The sequence below is a fragment of the Spodoptera frugiperda genome, chromosome 25 (assembly GCF_023101765.2).
Source record: "Spodoptera frugiperda isolate SF20-4 chromosome 25, AGI-APGP_CSIRO_Sfru_2.0, whole genome shotgun sequence".
Taxonomy (NCBI): domain Eukaryota; kingdom Metazoa; phylum Arthropoda; class Insecta; order Lepidoptera; family Noctuidae; genus Spodoptera; species Spodoptera frugiperda.
The window spans coordinates 3,250,157-3,273,317 of record NC_064236.1 but is presented as its reverse complement, the minus strand read 5'-3'; the positions used below and the strand labels follow the sequence as shown (position 1 = coordinate 3,273,317).

Below are 23,161 nucleotides of genomic sequence, written 5' to 3'. Positions count from 1 at the left end.
GTGGGAGTACGGTCCAAGCTACCGGTGGTTAGGGCTCCAGAGACAGAATCCTCTTCACAATGCGTTTCCAGGGGAACTGCCTCCACCGGCCGGTGTTTGGCGGGTGCCTCCCGGCGGGCGGATCCCTAAGATGGATATCGATGCTCCTAGGGGTATTATTATTATTACCCAGTAATTAATACTTTTTCACTTTCGAGGTAAATCAATTGACGAATAGTTATTTATGAAACAAGTTTAGCAAAACATTAGCATTACAAACACAGCTTGCCTTCACGATGTAAGTTATTTATAACGGACACATATCTAGATTAACTAGCTACTGCCAGCGGCTTCGCTCGCGGTCCCGTGGAATCAAACGTCCTATGTGTTATTCCAGACCATAATCTACCCCGGATCCCATCAGCCATTTGTTAAATAATAATATGTAAGACAATATGGCATTGTATTGGAATTAACAGTAAGATGTCAATATTGTTAGGTTTTATGTAATATATTAAATTCTCGTGTCACAGTTTACGTTGCCATACTCCTCCGAAACGGCTTGACCGATTTTGATGATTTTTTTTTCTTATCCGGTATCTATGAGAATCGGCCAACATCTATTTCTCATCCTCCTAAATGTTAGGGGTAGTACAACCCAAAATTTTTTTAATTTTCCGCTGATGAAGTCACGGGCAGAAGGTTAAATAAAGAGAAGAGTAAATAAATAAAATTTTGACGTAATTGAATAATAAACATATACACAAACATTCGCATTTATAATATTAGTAAGATAAGATATCATGACGTATTCATTTCCCCGCACCTGCCGACCGCGGCAGTAGTAATTGGCGTGATTGTCATTGTGTCCGCGTCACGCGGTGGGGCAGGAGATTGGGATCTCTCGCGGTACACTCGCATCTGGTACTCGTATCATACTCGTACTGATGACGTCATAACAATGCCCGATACTTATTTGTATACATTATAAGATTCAATCGCTAGTTTGTCATATTTCGCTGAACACACACCTGTTTACAACTGATTTGTAATAATTATAAGCAAAATAAACACAAAGGAGTAATGGAGAATAATGATAGAATAAAGATTGATTTGGCAGATGTGTTAGTTTTATTAGGATTTAAGCAAATTAAAGATGGAAATAGGGCGTCGTATTTCCAAAATTTACATTTTGCAAGCACTTATTCAAGTATTTATTGCATCCATAATGTACATAGGTGTTAGAAAATACAGTATTTAGTCACAATTATGGACCGTGTCGGGCACAGCATAATATAAAATTCGTAGGAGAGAGGAGTACTTAGGTACTAGAAAGCGTGTAGTGAGGATAGTGCCACAGGGTACTGACTTAATTATTACATTTTTCGGCTTACTCACGTAACTATTTGATAACCAACTCAACTTAGAGGTTTAGTAGCAGCCAGTAGCGTGACAGTCAACGCGTTGTGTATAGCGGAATGCTTCTCATGAATATTTAGCATGGTTTGGAACTAGTTGAGTTCCTCGTCAAATAGTTACAGCAGTAACTGCCGTACTCAGGAACAGTTAATGATTACTTAAACTATTCCTTATTAATGATTTTCTTTCGAAAACAATGGCTAAGGATTGGGTTAAGTAACTATTAAATGAGTAAGGACTGGATTAGTACCGTACTAGAATACAGCGGAATCCCGAACAATATAATAATAATATATATATGGTATTGGGTTATGGGCCCCCTTCATCATAATTTGGTATGCAATGGCGAAAAAGTGTTTGTAATACTTAATTGACGGTGCTTAAAGTAATATAATTTATAGTACCTAATAATAAATATAAAATAAACCTAAATATATAATATAATATAATATAATAATTAGTTTAGTATAAGTATCTCACGAAAGTTATAATATAAACAAATATACTTTAAGTAAAAATACCAGCAAAATTTTATTTGTCTACCAATGACGTGTTTCTGTATTAATTTGATTATCTCTCTTTACTGGAAATTTTATAAATAAATACATATTTCTCTGTAACAAAATTTTCTGGACATGTCGGAAACGAGCGCATTGTCTCCCAACGTTCAATCATGTTGATTTCAATTGTAAACTGTTAAAGTTTTGCATATATGGAAACGAAAAACAATGACATTATGTATTTTCATTTTCCGACATTTGGTTGATTGTGTTTCTGTTACGAGTATTTATATTAAATTTAATCATGGTATAATTTTGCAATGGCGCATTTTAAATTCGACAATGAAGCAGTGAGCTCCCAATCCTAGGCTATATTTATTTTATTTAAACTTTATGTCTGGACTTTAAAAGAGAGTTCTAAGAGACCTCTGAGATGGATTCAGCATTTCTTCTCTGAGTAGTCCAATAGGAAATGCAGTTGTCTAGTTTTTTAAGAGATTGACGTGTAAAAGAGTTACATTGTAACCTATTTGGAAAAATAAATATCATTTAAATATTGTTTGTTCTATAGCCAAAACTGAAACTAATTTTCTTATCTAACCAATATTCAGTCATCCTATGAAGTTAGTTGTTACGTACGACTCTCTTAAATGGACCAGTGTATCTTTTATTTCCCTGTCCAATATGACGTCAGGAAATATTTGGGATCGATACAATGGTTTGGTAAACAGCACAGCTTCAGCAAGGTATCTTAAGGGTTATGAGTATATTAATCAGTAATGTAAGGGCTATCGAAGCTATGCGCTTGTGTAACGATCATCGAAATTATGCACCTGTTTAAAGCGCAGAATATTTCCCCTCAGTAAAGAAGAGAAGTTTGTCAAAATAACTGCAATCATATTGATATTCCGCGTCTCGACACAGATCCTTCCGATGGAGCGAAAAAAAAAACGCAAGTGTCAAATTAAAAGTGCGCCGGCAGCCGGAAGCAGTCCCGGATATTCCGCTGAAAGCCGGATAATTGCCGGTCCGCTCGCTACCGGAATACGTGTTAGCGAGTTCACAGAATATTTTATTGCGCAGTCTGCCTGTTTAGTATTCTGCCGGGTCGGCGGCGGTTTAGTCTGATCACGTGATCACTGCATCCAACACATTCCTTTGTTTGGATGTGATAGCGTTATCTAGTTGACACTAACGTTGTGTTGTTGAAACTGATGTCGATTAAAGCTATCTCTGTTCATAGAATAACAATTCACACCGATTTTACGAAATAGGAACCGATATTTTTATTTTTGTAATGACACATTCTAGTATATGATGGGGATTATTGAAGATTGCAATTGTGTGTCCTACAATTGAATTGATGTGAGCAATCATGTCTTAAAACTTAACATCTCCTGATAGGGAAGGGATGTTCATTGTAGCAATTTTCGTATTAAATGCATCGTAGGGGACGTGAACTAGATCCGGAGGACACTCGGCGCTGTCACCGACTCAATAATCGTTTAATGACGAGTTCAGAGCGGACGGGCGCCACTTCGCAGGCACACGACAGAAGATAATTATACTCCGTGTCTGCATTACTGCCTCCGTAATCTCCTTTATCTAGGTAAAGTACCAATCTCCTATTTGTTTTCACTATACGCCGGTCTGTTTTAGATTGTAATTCTTACAAATAGAAATTGGTACAACATGACATTAGCGATTGAAACGAACCCCTAGTTATTTGAAATGTTTGTCATTTGACCATTAAAGTCTAGCAAGCATGTACAATTGTACATTATTGGCAAAAAAAGGTTTCAGAGCTGTTAGATCTTTTTTATATTTAATAGGATGGCGTTTGGATACCACTTCGTCTGGTGGTAAGCAATGATATGGTTGACGTTGCTGAGACTTCTGTATTACCGCGAGAGGGGGCCAAATGGCGCAGTGAGTCGCCGGGTGCACAAGAGCGCTGATTGCGCCGCGACTGCGCGACACCCACTAATCCCTGACATTAACTACTTGGCTCACACACCCGCACTCGACGACAAGCCGACCTCACCATTTTACTACAAATCCGAAGCTTTCAATCAAAATAATTATCAATCTGTTTGTCGGTACTTATTAATGGTATGTAAATATATTCCGAAGAAATGTGCAATAAACCAAACTGGTTCGCTTGAGAGTGATCAATAAACGCTCAATTATATTATAATTAAACAATTTGAAGCGGTTATTAAGGTGATCTGGATTAGTAGACCAAGTTTTATTTATTTCGTTTTGTTTAAATGTAGGGAGTGAGCCTTGTCGAATGTGGCTTGATCAATAGATGTAGAGTTAGATTATAAAATAAATTGGCCACAAGTTATACCAACGATGATTTCCTTGCTTTGCTTGCAATATAATCTCAATGGTAGTAGACTATCCGGAGCTGCGGACTACCTAGCGGGTTAACCGGGGTTCCGGCTCGAAAAGCAGGAGTAGGAACGGTGTGGTTTTTAGTCAGTTAAGGTGCTTCCACACAGCAGTTATATAACGTTATATAACATTGTGTTACATTTATAATAGCATGTAACATACTCTACAACCACTGTTATAATTTGTTTAAACACAAATGTTAAGTTATAACAGTCTGTCTCTAACGTTATACATATAACTGCTGTGTGGGAGCACCTTAAGAGTCTGACACTCCCTCTCGTCTCGCCCAAGGCGAGAGAAGTCATTAGATGATTTGCCCCCTCACAAAAAAGTGGTAGTAGACTGGTCCGAAGTCCGAACCCATCTTAGGATAACTATGCAACATACTCGTATGTTCAAGTATCACGTGTCATTAACCATTAAGTGCCTACTTAGTCTAGTATATTACTCTCGACATCTTTGATATACTTAAGTTTATTTTAGTTGTAAGTACACCCTAAAACAATCTCAAGCATTTATGGTCACGTAAACTAAACGTGTTTGAAAAATTTCAGCTGAATCGGTTGAAGACATCTGCCTAAAAATTTGTCGCAAAATTCTACTTCGAATACACACACACACGTGCATACATTGCAAGTTAAAAAATGGTTTGTAAAATATGTAAACACACACATATGTACACATACTTATACAAACGTCTTATAATCCTAGTGTAATCGTTTCAATACGAATTTATATAAAAGGTGTCTCAAATATAAATTACTTTTTGTGTATACTATCTATTGCGGTAGGTACACTGATCCTGGTTCCTTATCATTACGTTTAAACATAATTATCCATATTATACCCAAAAACTAGTTTTAGGGTATTTGGACACTATGAAATTATATACTACTATACCTTTTTTTAAGGGGGCATCGTGAATGAAATCTCCCACCTTGGGCGAGGCGAAAGTAAGTGTCAGACTCGTACTGACTAAAACCCACCCCGTTGCTACTCCTGCTTTTCGAGTCGGAGCCCCAGTAAACCAGCTAGTTAATCCGCAGCTTCGGGGGAAATGGTACCTGAAAATAGTCTTTTCTCGTGTCTCGGAAGGGAGGTAACCAATAATTAATGTTTGTCTTGAAGTTTATAGAAGATTTACAGGTGAGATTACCTATACGTACGTAGGTGTAAATATTAATTATTATGGTTTAAAGAGCAATATGTAGGTATACCTAGGTATTACATTTTTAATAAAAAACAATAGCTGTTTATTTTAGGGCATTGCAAATTTGAAGTTAGTCAGGTCAATCAATGCCTTCTTAGTGATTAGAACCTAACACCCATAAAAAGAGAATACGTTACATATGTAATATCAAACATATTGTACATGTGGAAGGTAAGTATCTAGTAAGTACGTATGAATGTAGGTCGATAATACGAATAAAGTTAGTTGTTATGGATCTAATGAAAACCTTGATTTCAGTACAAGTAAACGGTTAGCCCCTAACCTGTAGATAAAAAGGATACGACGATGAAATAAGAGGTTGCAAATGCAGTAGTTATAAGTATATTGATATTGCTCATTTAGTACTAGATAGTCCTTAGGTAGCAATTTCCAACCGCTCCGAGCCCACGGGCTGCAGGAAGTATTCTCGTCAAACGTAGCGTGTAGCTAGAGGCTGGAGGCGATATTTTCCGCAATTGGCTTGTTTTACTGCCAGTATATGCAAATGTGGAATAGCAATAATTATTGACAGGGCGGCGGTTTTCAATCAGAAATTCTCTCCGTAATTGGAATGAGATACGTCACGGCCAGAGCCGGTTCGCGATATTTTATTGTGTGTACGCGATACGCGAACACAGTACAGGCTAACTATTAATTCAGTGAGGAGTAATTTTTCGGTGGGACGTCGATGGCGTCGGGCAACGAACACGTTTACATAGCCGATGGGGGGAAGGAGGCACAGCCGGCGGCGGGGCGTGGCTGCTGCGGCGCCAGCCAATAGGCGGGGCGCAGCAAGGACGCGGCGCCGCCCCCGGCACGACGCGCGCCCGCCGCCGCAGTCTCGCGGAGTCCGGGCGCGCGCGCACCCGCACCTCGTGCCCTGGTGCCACGTGCTGACAGTTCAATGACGGTGTGCACATGCTGATGTTTTGTTTTGTGAGCCGCAGCAGATAATAACGATCAAAGTGTTGGCTGTCAAGCTGGAGATGAAGGTAAGCACTCACCTTGCTCCCCCCGTACTGCACGCACTGTAATGTCTACCCAGTGCGAACTATACAGGCTCCACTATCTAACATACGTATATATCTTACGTACTCTACGTACAACATATCGCTGCCCGCGGTAATTACTACCTACTTGTGCATAATACCTCAGTAAACCAATCGACGAATCAAAAATAATAAATCCTTATAAACATACATTACCATACCATTAACAAATAGTATTCAAGTAAATGGAAATTGCTACAAACCTGTGTTTTGCCGATTTAGGCTATAAGATCAGTGTTTTCACTGTAGATAAAATATTTCAACCAGTTAGTATCTACTTAGTTTATATTTACTTGTCGAACTTCAAAGGATAGCGATAATAAATATAATAATCTATGCACTCCCCATATTGGCAAACTTGTAAAAATTAAACTTATTGACAGAAGTGTACTTTATGTTGTATGTGACAAGATTAACAGTTGATCCTTGAAGGGATATCTTACCTTACAGTCTTTGACTATACAGGAGATACAGGACATTATCTGTAGACATTTTTTACAGTCTTGTTGTGTATTCAACTTAGTATGTTGTGCATTACTCTATAAACTACATTTGTTTACAAGTGGTTTATGTGATTGACTATTTTTGCATATTATGTTTTACTGCAGAAATGTTACTGTAGTCTGATTGTGATTTCGGTACAAATGTGATGTCTGTATTCGTTAACCACATTTGTTAAACGATAGGTAGGTACAACTTGTTATTTGCTTTTGAGTAATAAAACAATCTTATTATTAATTCTTATATTAATATCTATGATACATGGATATATAACAGATACAAATTAAAGTTCTGCTTTAACTACCTGTATAATTACAAAAAAAAGTTTTCAAATCAACAGAAATATACCTAAACACTGTTATTGTGACGAAATATAAACCTTAAGTCAACGGTGTAACTAAGTGTATTCCATAGCTAAATGTCAAACTGTTTCAGCAATGTATTTTTCGGTTAAGTGGCTACTGTAGGCATAGTGTATGTATTGGGTCAGTGTAAAAACACATTTGAAAAGAGTAACGATAGAGTTTCTTACTTGTTCTTCTCCATTCTAAGCTCTACTTTGGATCATAACCTAGCTTCACTGACAGACAGACGGACAGACAATTCAATATGAAGTTACAAAAGTGCCTAATTAAGGATTAATTGAAATAAATGCTTTGGCTTTGACTTTATGGGTAGTTAAAGCTGTACCTACTCGATTTTTTTAAACGTAGCCGCTAACTAGAATTTTCTCCTGTGTCGTGTGTACGTTTACAACCATAAAAGTTCATACACATGATATCCAGACCTGAAACGACAATACATGGTATAAGGTTATGGGAATTACTGGGTAAAGCTGGCTGGAGACAGACGGCGGCCGCGCGGCCTGTAGTAGGCCCAACTCTCCGCTCAGCCGGCGCAGCAAACCTCACACTGACACACCTAGAAATCTATATCATATACCAGAATAAGACTTACAGTACAAAACAAATAATAACAAAACAAACAAATAATACTAAACATTAGTGGTTGTTATTTTTTCAAACAAAAACCTGCTGGCCGAATCAAAATGAAAATAGAGCATTTGACAAAGGTTACTCTGAAAAACACTTAATTACACAACGGAAGTAAAACTAGATATATATCCTTCATAGTCTAGCTAGTGTAATCAGTCTTAATCTAATCCAGTGCCAAAAAACTAGTCTATACAAAAACTACCTCCAATCGATATGTTCATAATTTATATTTAAAATAATTATTTTAACAATTAACAAATACCAATGTTAAGTATGTAACATAATTCAGTTTGATCATGGTGCTTGCAACAGTGCCAAAATATCGGAAACTCACAAAAACTAATGAACATGGTATATAAATCGTTTTAAGACCTAATAATACTACTAACGACCATTACAGTTTAAAAACTTATAATTCAGTTTGTCGGATAAATACTATTATTTTTACTTAGCTCCACTTTGTAAATTGCATTAAATAAATAATTCGTTATTTAGATAGAAGCATAGTACGGGCAGAGCCTACAACGGCCTACTTGTAAACAAGTCAAGTCGAATACTAACCAGCCCCAAAACATTCCTAGATAAACAAGTAAAACACTCGTATGAACATGTAAGGGAAACACCAACTTTTATACTTATAACTGTTTTCAATAGCAAATAAATCCTTTGTCTTTGACTAAAAGATTTTCCTTCCATACAATACCAATAAATGTTAAATTTATTTTCAAAATTGATAATTTAGAAAAGTAATAACCCCTTATAAGACTATTAGTGCTCAAAAAGATTAAGTTCTTTACACAAAACTTATCATTATTAACAGTCAATTTTACAGTGGGTCCGTTCGCAAATGGCAGCGTAAAAGTCATTCATAGTCCATATAATTTATTGAAGCCCAGAAATTGCATTAATTTAGTAATAAAATCATTAAACTGTGTTAGCTTACGAAGTTATTAAAGTTTCTGTCGAAGTAGGAATATAGGATTCGTAACCCCGAGCGTAGCGCGTACAAAAGACATCAACGATCCACTTCGGTATCTGAATGTTGGTGCGACTGGTTAGAGCGCTGTGCCGACGCACCTTTAATTATCCTTAATAAATAAACGCTAAGGAATTGTCTCTCCTTTTCAATTCATACACCATAACGTGATAAAACAAACAATAGTTTTTTTTAAATCATTAATTTTATCAATACTTTTATTTATTTCCCATTGAATTATTATGTGTATTTTTTTTACTCTATTCAATGAAGATATTGTAATTAAAAATGATTTTTATTACCTGTCTGGGCTGATATTTAATAATTGTATGGGGTACACCCTTAGGGTAATTTCATGAAATGAATTACAATTATGCAATATACCTACAATAAATTACCCATTGTTTTGTTTAGTAGATATACTACGCTGAACAAAACCCACTTCAAACCTTCTTTATTTAAGTCAGTTAATATATTAAAACCTGATCTTAAGTGTATCAAAGAAACGAGAAGATGAAGACTACCTAACGAATTACCGGGGCTCCGGCTTGAAAAGCAAGAGTGAGTAGGGACGGGGTAGTTTTAGGGTAGTAAGAGTCTGACACTCCTTCTCGCATCACCCAAAGCGGGTGAAACCATTGGATGATTTTGCCCATTCAAAAAAAGTGTATCAATAACTTATCGTAAAATAATCACGGGCAAACATCCATAAATACATTGTCCTCCTTTTTTGATGTCGGTCAATTGACTGACTACTCGGAGGACGTGACGTCATACAGTCATACAGGATGTGCATGTCAAGCACTCTCGGTCAAATAGTCTTGTCTGAGATATCTCAGACCGTTGCTGTTATAAACGTTTCTAATATCGTATCATTTGTTTAATCGGCATGAAATACTATATATATTACATACATATATGTCAGCGAAAATTAAATATAATCTTATCTGTATCTATACAAATATTTTAAAGAGGAATGATTTGTGTTTTTATACGTTTTCTTATGGCATAATGCCGGTAAAAGCCGCCCATGGACATCCGAAATACTAGAAACGTTACAAAGTGCGTTGCCGGCCTTGTTGTGGGTTAGGAATTTAAGGGTTGTTGGGGATACGGGGATTGGAAAAGGGGGTTATTGGGCGTCCAGTAACCTCACTCACATGACGAAATACAATGCAAGAGTAGTTTCGCTTTTTAAAAATTACTGAACCGATTTAAAAATGTATTTCTTTAGAAAGCTGTATGTTTATCGAATAACATAGGCAATATAAAGTACCTATAAAAAATTGCCAAGTCACTAATCCACGCGGACGAAGTGGTGGCCATAACAGAATAGTATTGTAATATTTTTCCTAAACGAGTGGAATTCAATCGTTTAAATGTGTTCTACAAAGTAATAATATGCAAACGATAGTGAACTATATTTATCACGATTAAAAAAGGTTATTTATCCAATTTAAAAAAAAGAAAGAGGACCCCTAGGAGGTTTGACCTGTATATGTTTTTTTACATTTGTACTGCGGTGTGTTGAAGTGACCGTGAGATCCAGTGATCATTGAATTGTGTCCAAAATTTCTCTCATTTTGAAATACCTATTCACAACTTTATCCAAACATTACTTTACTCAATATGACAATGTTTCCCGACTGCTTTAATACGGAGAGACGTTACAATCAAAGACAAGTCCGCGACAATCTTCTTAAAAGTCCTAAAAGTGGCAATTCCTGTGCACCAGGATCTACAGGAGATAGAACCATGCAAATAACGTAAAACTGTAGTCTATCGTCTCAGGGCCATTATTAAGTAGATCCTGTAACGAAACAGATCAGAAGATATCATAAGAAGAAAAGATAAAGCATAGATTCCACTTCCCTCGGTGTTTTTTAAAAAAGAGATAAAATGCGTTAATTCTTTAATAGCAAAAAATTAGTGCACGACAGTAACTGGGAGAAGCCCGGAGATGTATTGAAAGTATGCCCGCGTGGTATTGAAAGTGGTATTCTAGACTAATATCTGTTCCAAATTTTATCTCGATCCCTTCAACCATTTTGACTTGAAGGAATAATAACAAACAAACATACACACTTTCTCATTTATAATATTTGTAGGATTAATCATACTTCCATCCACAGCTTCCATCTACTGCTAACTGATGTAATATGAAGTCAAGCATGCTGATCTAGTAGTCTATGAGGTAGGCCTAAGTTTGACAACGATTTTCCACAAGCACAGGACGTGCTTGTGGAAAATTATGGTGATAAATTACTGCAACAATATACCACTAGAAATAATTTAGTTTGATATAACTGATAGTGACATAGTAGTAGCCAGGTAGTTAACCAGTAGTATTTTTTTTCATAGATCTATTTTTACCATTATCTGTTTGCAGCGATTGGGAGCGTTCCGTTTACAAGTATAATATGATTTTAGTTTAAATAGATTAAAGATTCTAAACTAGTAATTAATTCCTGCCCTCCATTTTATCTCAGGTAAACCCCAAAACAAGTAAAAAATGACCGCAGAAATAACATATTAAATATCACTAAACCAGCTAATTAATTCTATAGTTTTGTGCCTATGCACACTTGGTACACTGTAGAATTAATTTACTAATAATCGTCTTTCTTGGCTACGAAATCATTATTAAAAACTTGAATTTCAAACAGCCCTTGGTTTGTACATTATTATCGCAGCCAACACTATAACACTAATAAATATAAATGTGAAAGTTTGTTTGTTTGTTTGTATGTATGATGTCTGTCAATCATGCTAAAACTACAGAACGGATTTTGATGTTAATATACAGACAGAATATGAGCTTGGGTGATAGGATACTTTTCATCCCAAGGGAGCGCGGGCGAAGCCTCTAGCAGAAGCTAGTAAGCCATAAGCTTTACATATACGTACATTTGACGAAGAAACTAGAATTTTACCGAGGAAAAAGGAAAACATACCTATTTATTTATCATTTCTCTAATAATATCTTTTGGCGTATTTTATTGAACATGTCCCTATGACGCGCCGAAGTTCATAGTATTTCGGTATTTTCATGATTGTGTCAACTACACAACTAGCTTGGAGTTACTTACCTACTACAACTGGTTTTGGGAGGATGCAGTGGGCTTCTTCCCTGAATAATATTATCATTTGGTGCTCCTGTAAGTAGTAGCGAAATCCACTCCTCTGCCACTAGAAATCTCAAAATACGTAGTGCTGTTCTTTGTTGCAAAAAAGTAGGCCTCTATAAATAATTATGTGATTTTTTAACATCGAAAAAAGTTCTAAAAACATATTTTATTTTACGAGTAGTATAAGTAGTAGTTAAGTTTGGAAGGTTCAGGTTTTTAGCAATTCACTAGTCACCGTCTTGTACCTACCAGTCTATTGCAAGAATTCGGACAGATTTTTGAAAAAAAAAAAAAAAAAAAAAAAGATGTGGTTGTTTTCGGTCCAGTAATTTCTGTACATTCAAGATAGACGTCAATATAATAATACTTCCACTAGGTTGCAAAAATAAAATTATTGTATTGATAAACAGGAAAAAAAATATTAGTATCAGTATCATATATTTTTCCCGTTAGTGACCGTCCTGGATGATAATGATGTCATCATCATATCAGCCAGTCCAGTCCCTAAATGACTTGTATATGAAAGAACAAACTTCCATAAGTGGCTAGGTAACAGGCACACGGAAAAATTCTAATGTCTTAATGTGTCAACCTCTGCTAAATTTTAAGGAAAGCCTAGGCAGCATTAGTCTTTGGCTTTGGTAAACAACAATAGTTAAATCCGTCTTCAAATCTAACAATAACTTTCTGTTTTCCTGTTTCAAGTAACTATAGTTTTATATTAACCCATGCCGACCATAATAAAACCATATAAAAATGTTCACATACACAGAAAATAAATTAGAGGACTTATTTTAAAGGTGAAATAATTTATCATTAGTCACATGTCTGTACCTAAGTAAACGTTGCGCGCCGCGCGCCGTCCTCTTCAAGTTTTTATATAACGGTACAACATCGGCTGTATTCTGTTTCAATCAAACAAAAGTGCTTCATCGGTGCTTAATTTCATCGAGCTATATGTATGATAGCTTACTTGTTTAAAATCCCAGTATAAAATCAGAATTAATTATGTAAACATTGATTGATTTCTACCAAAACTTTATCTCGAATTATCGTAGTAATCAAGTAGCTACAAAGAGTTTCCTGCACAAAATAAATGTGCGCCATTGGACTCGGTGCCAGGGAGCTGCAGCAGGCAGTGGAGCTGGCTGGCGGGCCGGCGGACTGGCGGCCGGGTGCCATGCATCATGCAGAGACAAGGGCCGGTAATCCCGCAGCGACTATCAAATCCGATTACTGTAGAATCGGGTGCACGCGATAAATTGTCGCGGCCTCCACTGTCGTCGGCGATTCGTTACGATCCGATTTACCGAAAAACGTATATGTTGTATAGAGAAATATGGCGGCGGCCGCTTTGGAGACTAATATGTTATTTAAGGCGGGCGCGGAGCCCCGCGGCGCTGCCACTGGCTCAATGCGGATATTAATGATCCGAATGTATCAGCGCCTCAACACAACTGCCAATGTCTTGTTCGCGAGCGCACTCCATACCGGAGTATGGAGTGCCCTGCACGCTCTACACACGAAGTACACTCCGTGGCTCCGAGCGCCCAGCTATGGAATGCGACACGCTAATTATTTACACTGTCTGAAATTCTAGCGCCATCAACAAACTTGTTTTTACGAAAATGTGTCCAATTAAGTATTTAGTGAGCCATAAAGACAATCGCTCAACATTACCGACCGACACAAAGGTGCCGCCTTCATCACCATAATCGTGTTTCCATATAAAATTCACACAAATTACTGAAAAAGAAAGTGACATTAAGATTGCTGTAAATAAAAAACAACGGTTGCGTAGATCGCTCGTGATACAGACAATGAACAGAGAGCGGCGCGGCGCGGTACCGGCGATGGTATCGCTCCGGCCGCGCGGTCGCGGTGTGCTACCGTGAAGCGCGTTATGTGTGAAAATGCTAGACATAAGTGACAGGCGAGGCACGAGGCGAGGCGGGGCTGTTTGTTTAACAAACAAGGCGTTGGGTGCAAGGGGCCGCGTCGCCGCGCTTTGTGTCCCCATGACGAGGAGGATTCTTGCTCCACTCACATGTGGGATCCGTGAACAGGCTTTGATTCCTTGTTCTCCTGGATTAAGAAAGATTTAGATATTTCTTAAACAGTATCCCTTGATATAATAACTTCTATGTCATGTAAATATTTCCGACGGTTTTGCAAACACATCGACAGTGGTTGGCCTGGTGTGTACACTGACAGTGAGTAATACACAGCCGCTCGGCCGTCGGGAACTTTGTGCTCAATCTAGCAACACCCCTGCGCCCGCGCCGCCGCGCTAGCAAATAAACGATATATTTTATGCGCGGCCGCACTCTCCATTAACCAGAAACCGCGTCGATTGCAGAAAGTGGAGTTACATATATTCTAGCAGTTTCTCTCGTAACGTAAATTGATAAACACACTATTATTATTGACTCAATATTTAACTTAAGCTAGAAGTAGTAGAATATAGTCACTTCACCTTACTGAAATATTCATGTAATAATTGCAAACTAAGTGACCTGGATGTGTTAACGAAGCCTGTACAAAAATCATTCAGTCCTAAAGAGATAAACCCAACTCTATTGCATGCCCAAAAGAGTTTAATTTCTACTCCAAAGCGCGGAGCAGTGTACGGAACCACAGAGGATGGTGCGCGTGCGTCACATAACTGCGCATATGTTTAATAAGGAGGCTCTCGACGCGTTCACGAGGGACACGTCAGATCTCACTAATCAATTATTGTCCTCTCATAGGTCTCGAATACATCGCCGTCAACAATAATACGCTCCGAATGAAAAGCAAAAACTCCTTACTTTGATTCATAAAATATTAATATTTTTTTTTCCTTTGGTATTTTTAAACGATTGACCGATGCGGCCATTCGATACATACCTATGTTATGTTGTAATGCTGAGATAGCCGATTTCGATTAGTGTTCAACTGCGAATACAACACTAGGTGACTGTGTCCTGAGTCCAGTAGACCCTGAGTGCGTACAGTGAAGGCCTGGTACTACATAGTATCCATTACAACACGCACCTACAAAGGATTTCGTCTATCGAAATGACTAATCGTTTATCTGCAACAGATAGCGGTTACGTAATTGTTTTCGCGTGAGTGATGTTTGCAGATGCTGCGATAACATTCACTAACTTTTGTTCCGGCTTCGATTGTGGCCACACCGCGCGCATCCTAATAAAAAAGAGAAACAATCCATCCGTGTAAAAAAGAAAAATTAAAAGATTCTGTAGTTAAAGATAATAATGACATTGCTAGAGTGAGATACAATTGCTTCTCAATTTAGGAGTCAATATCAAATTCTGATGGATGTTCGGTGATTTCGGTGACATACGAGTATACCAGGGTTATTATGTTTCAAATATTTATCCGTGGTGGACGGTGACTCGACACGTTTAACTCGTGAATGAAGTTTAGCATTTACTTTGTATCTATTCACTGATGTCTGCGCTTTACAAAATAGACTTACATCGATTTCATGATACCTGATTATAGTTTACTGACGACATTAACTGCACGCTGCCACCAGATCTTTGCTTCTTACAAATAGAAAATATTACTAGAGCTTCAGCTGGCCAGATAAACTGCCGTAAGACGGTAGACCTTATTACTATTACTTGTCAACAGATTTATCTCGGAAATTAATTGCGGTAGTAATAACGGAGTGAGAACAAAGTACTACTCAGAGCCCGGGCACATGTCGCCGCCCGCGAGTGGGTGCGCCGCCGCCGCCCGGCACGAGCAGCATTTGTTTAAATAATTTGTTGTAACAAACACTGACATCATTGTTAATAGATCTCTCAGCTTTGTCCACACCTCGAGGACACCACGCCCCGGCGGACTGAATGTCCGACGCACAGGCGCACTGCTTGGAGCTTGCTACCCATTATACATCACGTAATGACACATAATATTTTACTCCGGTATGATTAGTTAGCCAAGTTATCACGTACGCTTTGTCGATATTTTGTTCGATGGTAAGAGTGCACAAACAAAAGGTGTTATTGTTTGTCCTCGTAGTGGTTTGTTTGGACAGTGACAGATGGCTGGACCTCTCACCTTGTAAACATTTAACACCTCCGGCTCAGGCTGACCTATCAATACAACAATGTGAGCTGTGATGATTAATATCGTCGGGCGGCGGCGGCCGGTGCGCAATGCCCGCGCCATACCGCACCAAGCCCGCAACCCGCCGCCCGCCGCCCGCTGCCCGCTGCCCGCTGCCCGCCAGGAATCCAACCCTATTAATATTTCATCAAACAGACGCGAGATGATGTCTCTTGTTGTGTTAATAGTTGTTCGCCGTTCGACCTACAACGATTTAAATACAAAAAAATGTTTTGATTGCCCGCCCCGGCCCAAAGTATTCGATCTATTAGGCACAGCTGTGGCCTTATAAAATTCCTTCTTATATCAAAGTGTTTCTGGTGTATGCAAAAATGCATTAAGTTAACCAAGAAAAAACATTGCAAATAAGTATGAGCGTAAATCGTAACCGTAACCTTTCTAATTGAATTATAAAAATACTTTATGTCCATCATAGATGGAGTATATCTGCTGGACAATATCACTCACACAAAAACGGTTGTCGTATGTCTCCAAATGCAAACATTTTTAATTGATAATTTATTATTTAAATTACAATATTATAAACTGAATTTAAAATGTATAAAACACTGTTCAACCGTAAAAGATGTAAAGCCGACGTGGGGTATATATGCGACCGCTGGTGGGTGTGACGTGCCACTATCTCGGTGTTGGGCAACAATATGTATCCACAGTCCGCATCCATAGTGACCACGCGCCCATTTTGCGCACGCGTCGTATTTTTTTCCTTCTAACTTTTTTGTATTTTATAACTTAAATAAAAATTTAGTCTTGTAGATACAACTCTGTTATTATAAGTTGACCTCTATCTACACATGAAGCAAGTACTGTTAAGTCTGACTGATTTTATATTTAAGAAAATCTTTGTAGTACATCAAGAGTAGGTACCTACTTAAAATAAATTAGAAGTTGATGGGATAATAAAAAAGTACCTAATCCTTACTACATATTATAGAGGGTGGACTAGTCACACTAGTTGGTAAGTCGTGGTGCGATAGAGTGCCGGCAGCACGCAACACGCAGCCAATGCGGACGTTCCTTTTAAGTAGGTACACTTATAAAATTAAGTTCAACACGTCCATATAATGTAGGTGTGCACATATTTTGTTGAAAGTATAGGTACAAGATTCCATTTTAAATAGTTTTAAGTACCTATTCTGAATATTTTTCTAAAACAGAACAGTATAATAGTCAAGCGTTTCATGACATGCCTATGGATGTACAATTTTAGTATGTAATTTTTCAATCTACAAAAACATGTTGCAGATTTACCAGTTAAATACACGATGCGCGAACTTACTCTTACCAGGAAATTCAGCCTTAGATATACGTAAAAATACTTGGTTTAAATTGCGATTTAACGTTATTATGAGTGACGCAGTGAATATAGATATGGTAGAGCAATATGTTTCAAGCGTGCGTCTAGTACATGTACAATGCTGCTGACCTAGCCTATTGGCTGGATGTGTGGAACATACGTACATGTCAGTTGTCTCGACTTTTAAGTAGCATTACGTTGGAGTAATGTTACCGTGTACTCCTATACACTGCTATCACCACTCGTAATCAAAAGAAACACGGGAGTACAATGAAACAAATTACAAGAAGCTTACTGCCATTGTCACATTTTTTCCTTCAACAAACGCCTAGTGACCACAAAAACCAACACGTGTTTTCAAATTAAATAAGTAACTATATGACCGTTTAGCGTTTACCTATTATTTACAAATTGTTACTTATCCAATTTTTTAGGCTTAAATACAATCATTTACAGACAGGCGCCCATGAGAGCTCGGCGCGGATCAAAGTGAGAATTACTCTTAACAGGGGTCATATTCATATATTATTGAACTGAAATGAATCTTAAGAAGATTAGTGTAGATACTTACATGAGAAATGAAAAGGATGCGTTACTTTATCAAGAGCATTACCAATAGAGGAGTTATAACGGCGGCATTAACAGTTACAGAATAACATTTTTCATTATAAACTTATTATGGAGTTACATAAAAGCGTTGTATATCACGGCGGTGGTTACAAATGCGCTCGGCGCGGCGCACAATGCGCGCCATGCATCACGCGCGCGCGCGCCGCACTGGCTAATGTCGTCGCCGGGGTGCTCCGCGCGCGAGGTGTAATCCCGCCGTAAGTGCTCATTTCGTTGGGATTAACCATGTTCAACTTGGTGTAATTTATCAATTTGTGTCCGTCCGAGCCCGACTGCCCCGCTGCCTGCCTACTCGCCTGCACGCACTTCTGTTTTTAACGTCCACGAACATTTACTCTACCTCTTATTATTATGTTTGATTTTTATATTACTCTTTATTACCTGCTCAGTACGCACAAGTATTAAGTACAGATATAATTATATTACAAATAAAACTTGGGAATGCTGATATGCAACTTGTAAAAATAAACTGCATCTTATAATTGGAGGTATTAAGAGGCAAAGAAATATCTATCAGCATTCCAGTTAAAGTTAAGAATATCAATAATATACCTTACCTTAATTTTATTTAGCTCAATTTGAAGAAATATTGGAAAGTTTTGGTTTTGTTGGTAAATCTACGGCGTAGTGTGAGATCTACGGCGTAGTGCAATATCTACGGCGTAGTGCAATATCTACGGCGTAGTGCAATATCTACGGCGTAGTACAATATCTACGCTGCGTAGCAGTGTCACCGAGTGTTGGCATACGCACGATGTACGCGTGTACTCGTGCAAATAATAATATAAATTAAATACGCCTCATTTATATATACATATAATGATTATGTATGGGAAATAGACACATACGAGTGTACTGTTATAATTTAATAGGTTGTCGTAAATTTTGACTTATGGGACAGTTGAGCTAGTCTTTGGAAATAAATTAATATAAAATGTTATGTTTATTGGCAGCTAATATCAAATGAGCATCGAATCGAACGTCTCTATTCCAGTTTCGAAGATATTTTTTCTCTATTAAATATACAAATTGTATCTATTAACATAAACAGACGCGGTGACATCTCAACACACACTGTTTCTCATTTATTTTGTTTATTTTCTTGTTCTTAGCTCAATTTAGCATGTTATTGGATTTTCAAATTGATTGGCGGCTTGAAACGGGTCATCTTTAGGTATATTGTTGCAGTGTGCTTGCATTTAGTTATGTAGGACATATGTTGAGTATACTAGAGTTTCGCTAGGCTAGTGAACTTGACATTTTCAGTTTCATACAGGTTGCGTATGTATTTACACGTGCAATTCCATTAATTGTTGTTTGTCTCTGAAATAAACTAGTGAAGGCGCAGGTATTTAGGCCGGCATTGTAAGAGAACACCTGTGAAACGCAAACTTACGTCCGGACGTCCCAACTGACATCTATATTAAGCAGAGACACCGAATCCGTGTCAATCAATTACTGACTCTATGGATTCACTGATAAGATTTAAATTATTTCGTTACGTGACATTAGGTACATACACGCGCTTGTTTGTGGAGTGCGCGAGTCACTTGTGTAAATTACTTTCAGTGTAGTGAAGCGCTAGCGCACACAATGGCGGGCGCGCAGGCGCACACTCGCGCGCCGCGCTGGACAAACATGCCAGCTCGTGTTAATTCGCGTTATTTCTCTATTTGTGACGTCACGCATTGTTCTAGTCACACAGCTCGCTCTATAAAGGCTTTGCCGCAGCTCTGTATGTGACTACTTATAATGTGTTGTCTTCACCAAATGTGTAAACATGTGTGTATGTGTGTGTCTGACATTGCTTCGTCTTTGAGCAGTTTGCGCGGCGCCCTGCCGACCTTTAGCCAGCACTCGGTGCAGTATAGATGTTGTCGGAATCGAGTGCATGCCTCCTCAGACACAATACCTACAAGTCGCACGTATTGTGGCGGCACGCGGCACCTGCTCCGCTCTGCACCGGTTCCACGAAGCCCGGGGATGGCTCGCGAGCTCCGCCACACGACTACAGCACTATCATTGTACGCCGTGCTCTGCGTCGGCCGCTAAACAAACCATCACCTACAATAAATACTGGATTTTATTGAACACACACTAAATAATGGCCCGTATGAGCAATTAAAAAGAAACAGCCTCACTAATTTATTTGATTCGATTTTGTAGAGAACGAGAAAGTTTATAAAGCAGATACTCGTAATAAAGAAAAAAGTCAAAAGTTCGTTCTCGATGATGACTTAATTATGGGAACTAACACAATTAATAAGTAAGGCGGCACTGTCGTCCGCCGCGGTCAGCTTACTTGCGCCTGCGCATCGTCGGCATATTTGTAACAATTTATATGCATTTCATGAATATATTATTTCTTGAAACTATTATCATCAGTTTCTATTGTTATGTGGTTGCACCCGATGTGTAGACCGGGTCTGGTACAACCGTTAGGATGGCATTATTTTAACTAAATTAGCTTCTCAATTATGTATAACTAAAATCAAAAAATAATTCTACCTTTTTAAAGATTGTACCTAGAATCTTTAAAAAGGTAGAATTATTTTTAGCTAACTGACGACGGAGTTTCCTCTATCAACATCGAACAATCGAAATAAACACAGGGATTTTAAAGTAAAAACAAAGTGCGAGAACCGTCCAAACCTATCCTGTATGGTAAGGTTCTTTTGAAGAATGAAGCATACACACAGAAGTTTGAGAGAATCTGAAGCAGAAAGCTTCAAGGGTGGCAGTTGTGTTTTAGGATTAGACTTTCATTCTTTACTTATAGTTTAATGTTCTTATCTAATGGTGTACAATTTTTATGGATCTGGGAATGAAGAAGTAGTAAGACTAATCACAATAATACTGACATAAACCCTCTCGTCACAAACCACGACTCAGTTACAAGGAAAGCTTTCTCTGTATCGAATGATAATCTCTTTCGTCAGTTTGAAATCGAAATTACATCTGACGTCTTTTTTTAACAATTATTAAGTTTATATACGATACAAATGGCGCCGGCGCCAATCGTAGTAATCGTAGTAATTGGTTCACATTCGACGGAGGAGTGAGGTTGCGTGACGATCCGACATCACCTCAACAGGCATTACACACATTGTACAACGTTCTGCTTAAGTTGGAGTATTACACGGTTACAGACTGTTAACTAAATGTGTTACTGACACACTATCCGTGTGAAAACGTCGTCACAACACAACCCTTGTCTCTCTCATACAATAATATCGGACGGGCACACTGAAGACATTGGACAAGTGTCTAGGACATGGGTCCTGTTCTAAAAGCATAGGATTTTAGACAAAACTAGCAAACCCGGCGAACTACGTTTCGCCACAAATGATTTCCCTGTTTTCCTGCTTTTCTTTTTATTTTATTGTCTGTTTTATTTTTGCTATTAACCTTACGGAGCTCGAAGCCTTTCCAACGAATGCAAAACCGTGGAAATCGGTTCGTGCGTTTAGGAGGTACAGCGTTAGGGAGGAAAACCTGACTTTTTTATGTAATAGATGACTAAGTATTTATGTTTACCTGGCTAAAAAGCACCAATAAAACACCAGGAGTGCAGGGAGATAGAACTGTATCCTAACAAAACTACAGCAGTCGCTGCTACACGCACACACCGATCAGAGCGTCGTACCATCACTCTCACTAATGTCAAGTCGCACACTTATGTCATTATCATTACCCAAATTGAGCCGTTAAAGATCAGATTCCGCGGACCACATTACTGCATTTTAGCATCAAAGTGGGTTTTCATACTCGAAACTGCATATCCATTAAGATAACGAGAGCACTTTTTTGTGGAACATGGTGTACATGTTAATGTCATCGGCGCGGGGAGATCAAAGCAACGAACTGCGCATGAGTGATACGTTCTCATAACAAACATGTAACTGTATGTTCTTGTATAGTAAGTTACAGTGCACCTGTGCCGTGGTGCCTAGACTACTAAAGCTGTGGTGGATGGCTCCACATCTCATTGAATAAGGGAGTTATCTATTCGTCTTGTGATCCTGTCGTAGCGAATCTATGATATTATCTCGATTTCCCTTGGATGTGAAGTGAGAATAAGAGATTGCATGTACGAAAATATGTTATGTAGAGTTAATGAGTTTTACAAACAAACAAAGTTTGTTGACCCAGCAATAATGCCACCGAGCGACGGTGTGTGTGCGAGAGACCCGCGGTCCTGCCGCTGAGCAATTTCCCGTCGCTCACTGGAATGCAAACAAATCGAACTTGTCGCCTTCGGCACTCTTATTCATAACCAAAGGATTTATTAAAACCAATTTTAATTAGTTTAAAATTTTGTTTGATAACGCTATGAATATTAAAAGGGGCTCGCCGACCGTTTAATTTACTACTTTCCACCCATTCGAGCCGGCGCGCGGCATCGAACCGACTATCACCGGCCTGGATGTAATTAAACCCGAAAAACAGAACTAGCATAGCATTATTAATATCGAGAAACAACTGGCGCCTTTGCTCGTTTCGAGGAGAGATAAAAAAAAGCTCGGAATTTATTTATACGTCAATAAGAGTTTGTTGGGCATTATCGTAAAATGTGAATAGTATTTAATAGTTGGCACAAGGCTCGCCGCTCCTATTACCTCGTGAGTTATATGACAGTTATAATGTGCCGGCACTGAGCCGCGCCGAGCCACACCGAGTGGCCTCGCTGCGCTGCGCCTGCCTGCTGCCGGCTGCAGTCTGCTTCCGACATCGACGTCACATCACATATGCAAGTATTTGCCAAACATTGCACCGTAGCGCAGCGGTCACTCCACGATTGATGTACTTCATTGTAATATTGATTTTCTTCAAACGATTTATTGACCGTTTAGCATGTATGTGCTAGGCAAACATTTCATTTTATAGTTTCCACGACAAACAAAGATATTTTTAATTCGCATATGTTGAACGGA

General features: G+C 38.4%; 1 protein-coding gene across 1 annotated transcript in view; it reads left to right on the top strand.

Moving 5' to 3' along the window:
- Positions 1-6,337: 6,337 nt before the first annotated feature.
- LOC118268837 (LIM/homeobox protein Awh) overlaps positions 6,338-23,161 on the top strand; it is a 38,238-nt gene continuing 21,414 nt past the window's right edge. Inside the window, exon 1 of the mRNA XM_035583580.2 lies at positions 6,338-6,500. Coding sequence (XP_035439473.1) covers positions 6,495-6,500 — 6 coding nt within the window. The 5' untranslated portion in view covers positions 6,338-6,494. The remainder of the gene's footprint in view (positions 6,501-23,161) is intronic.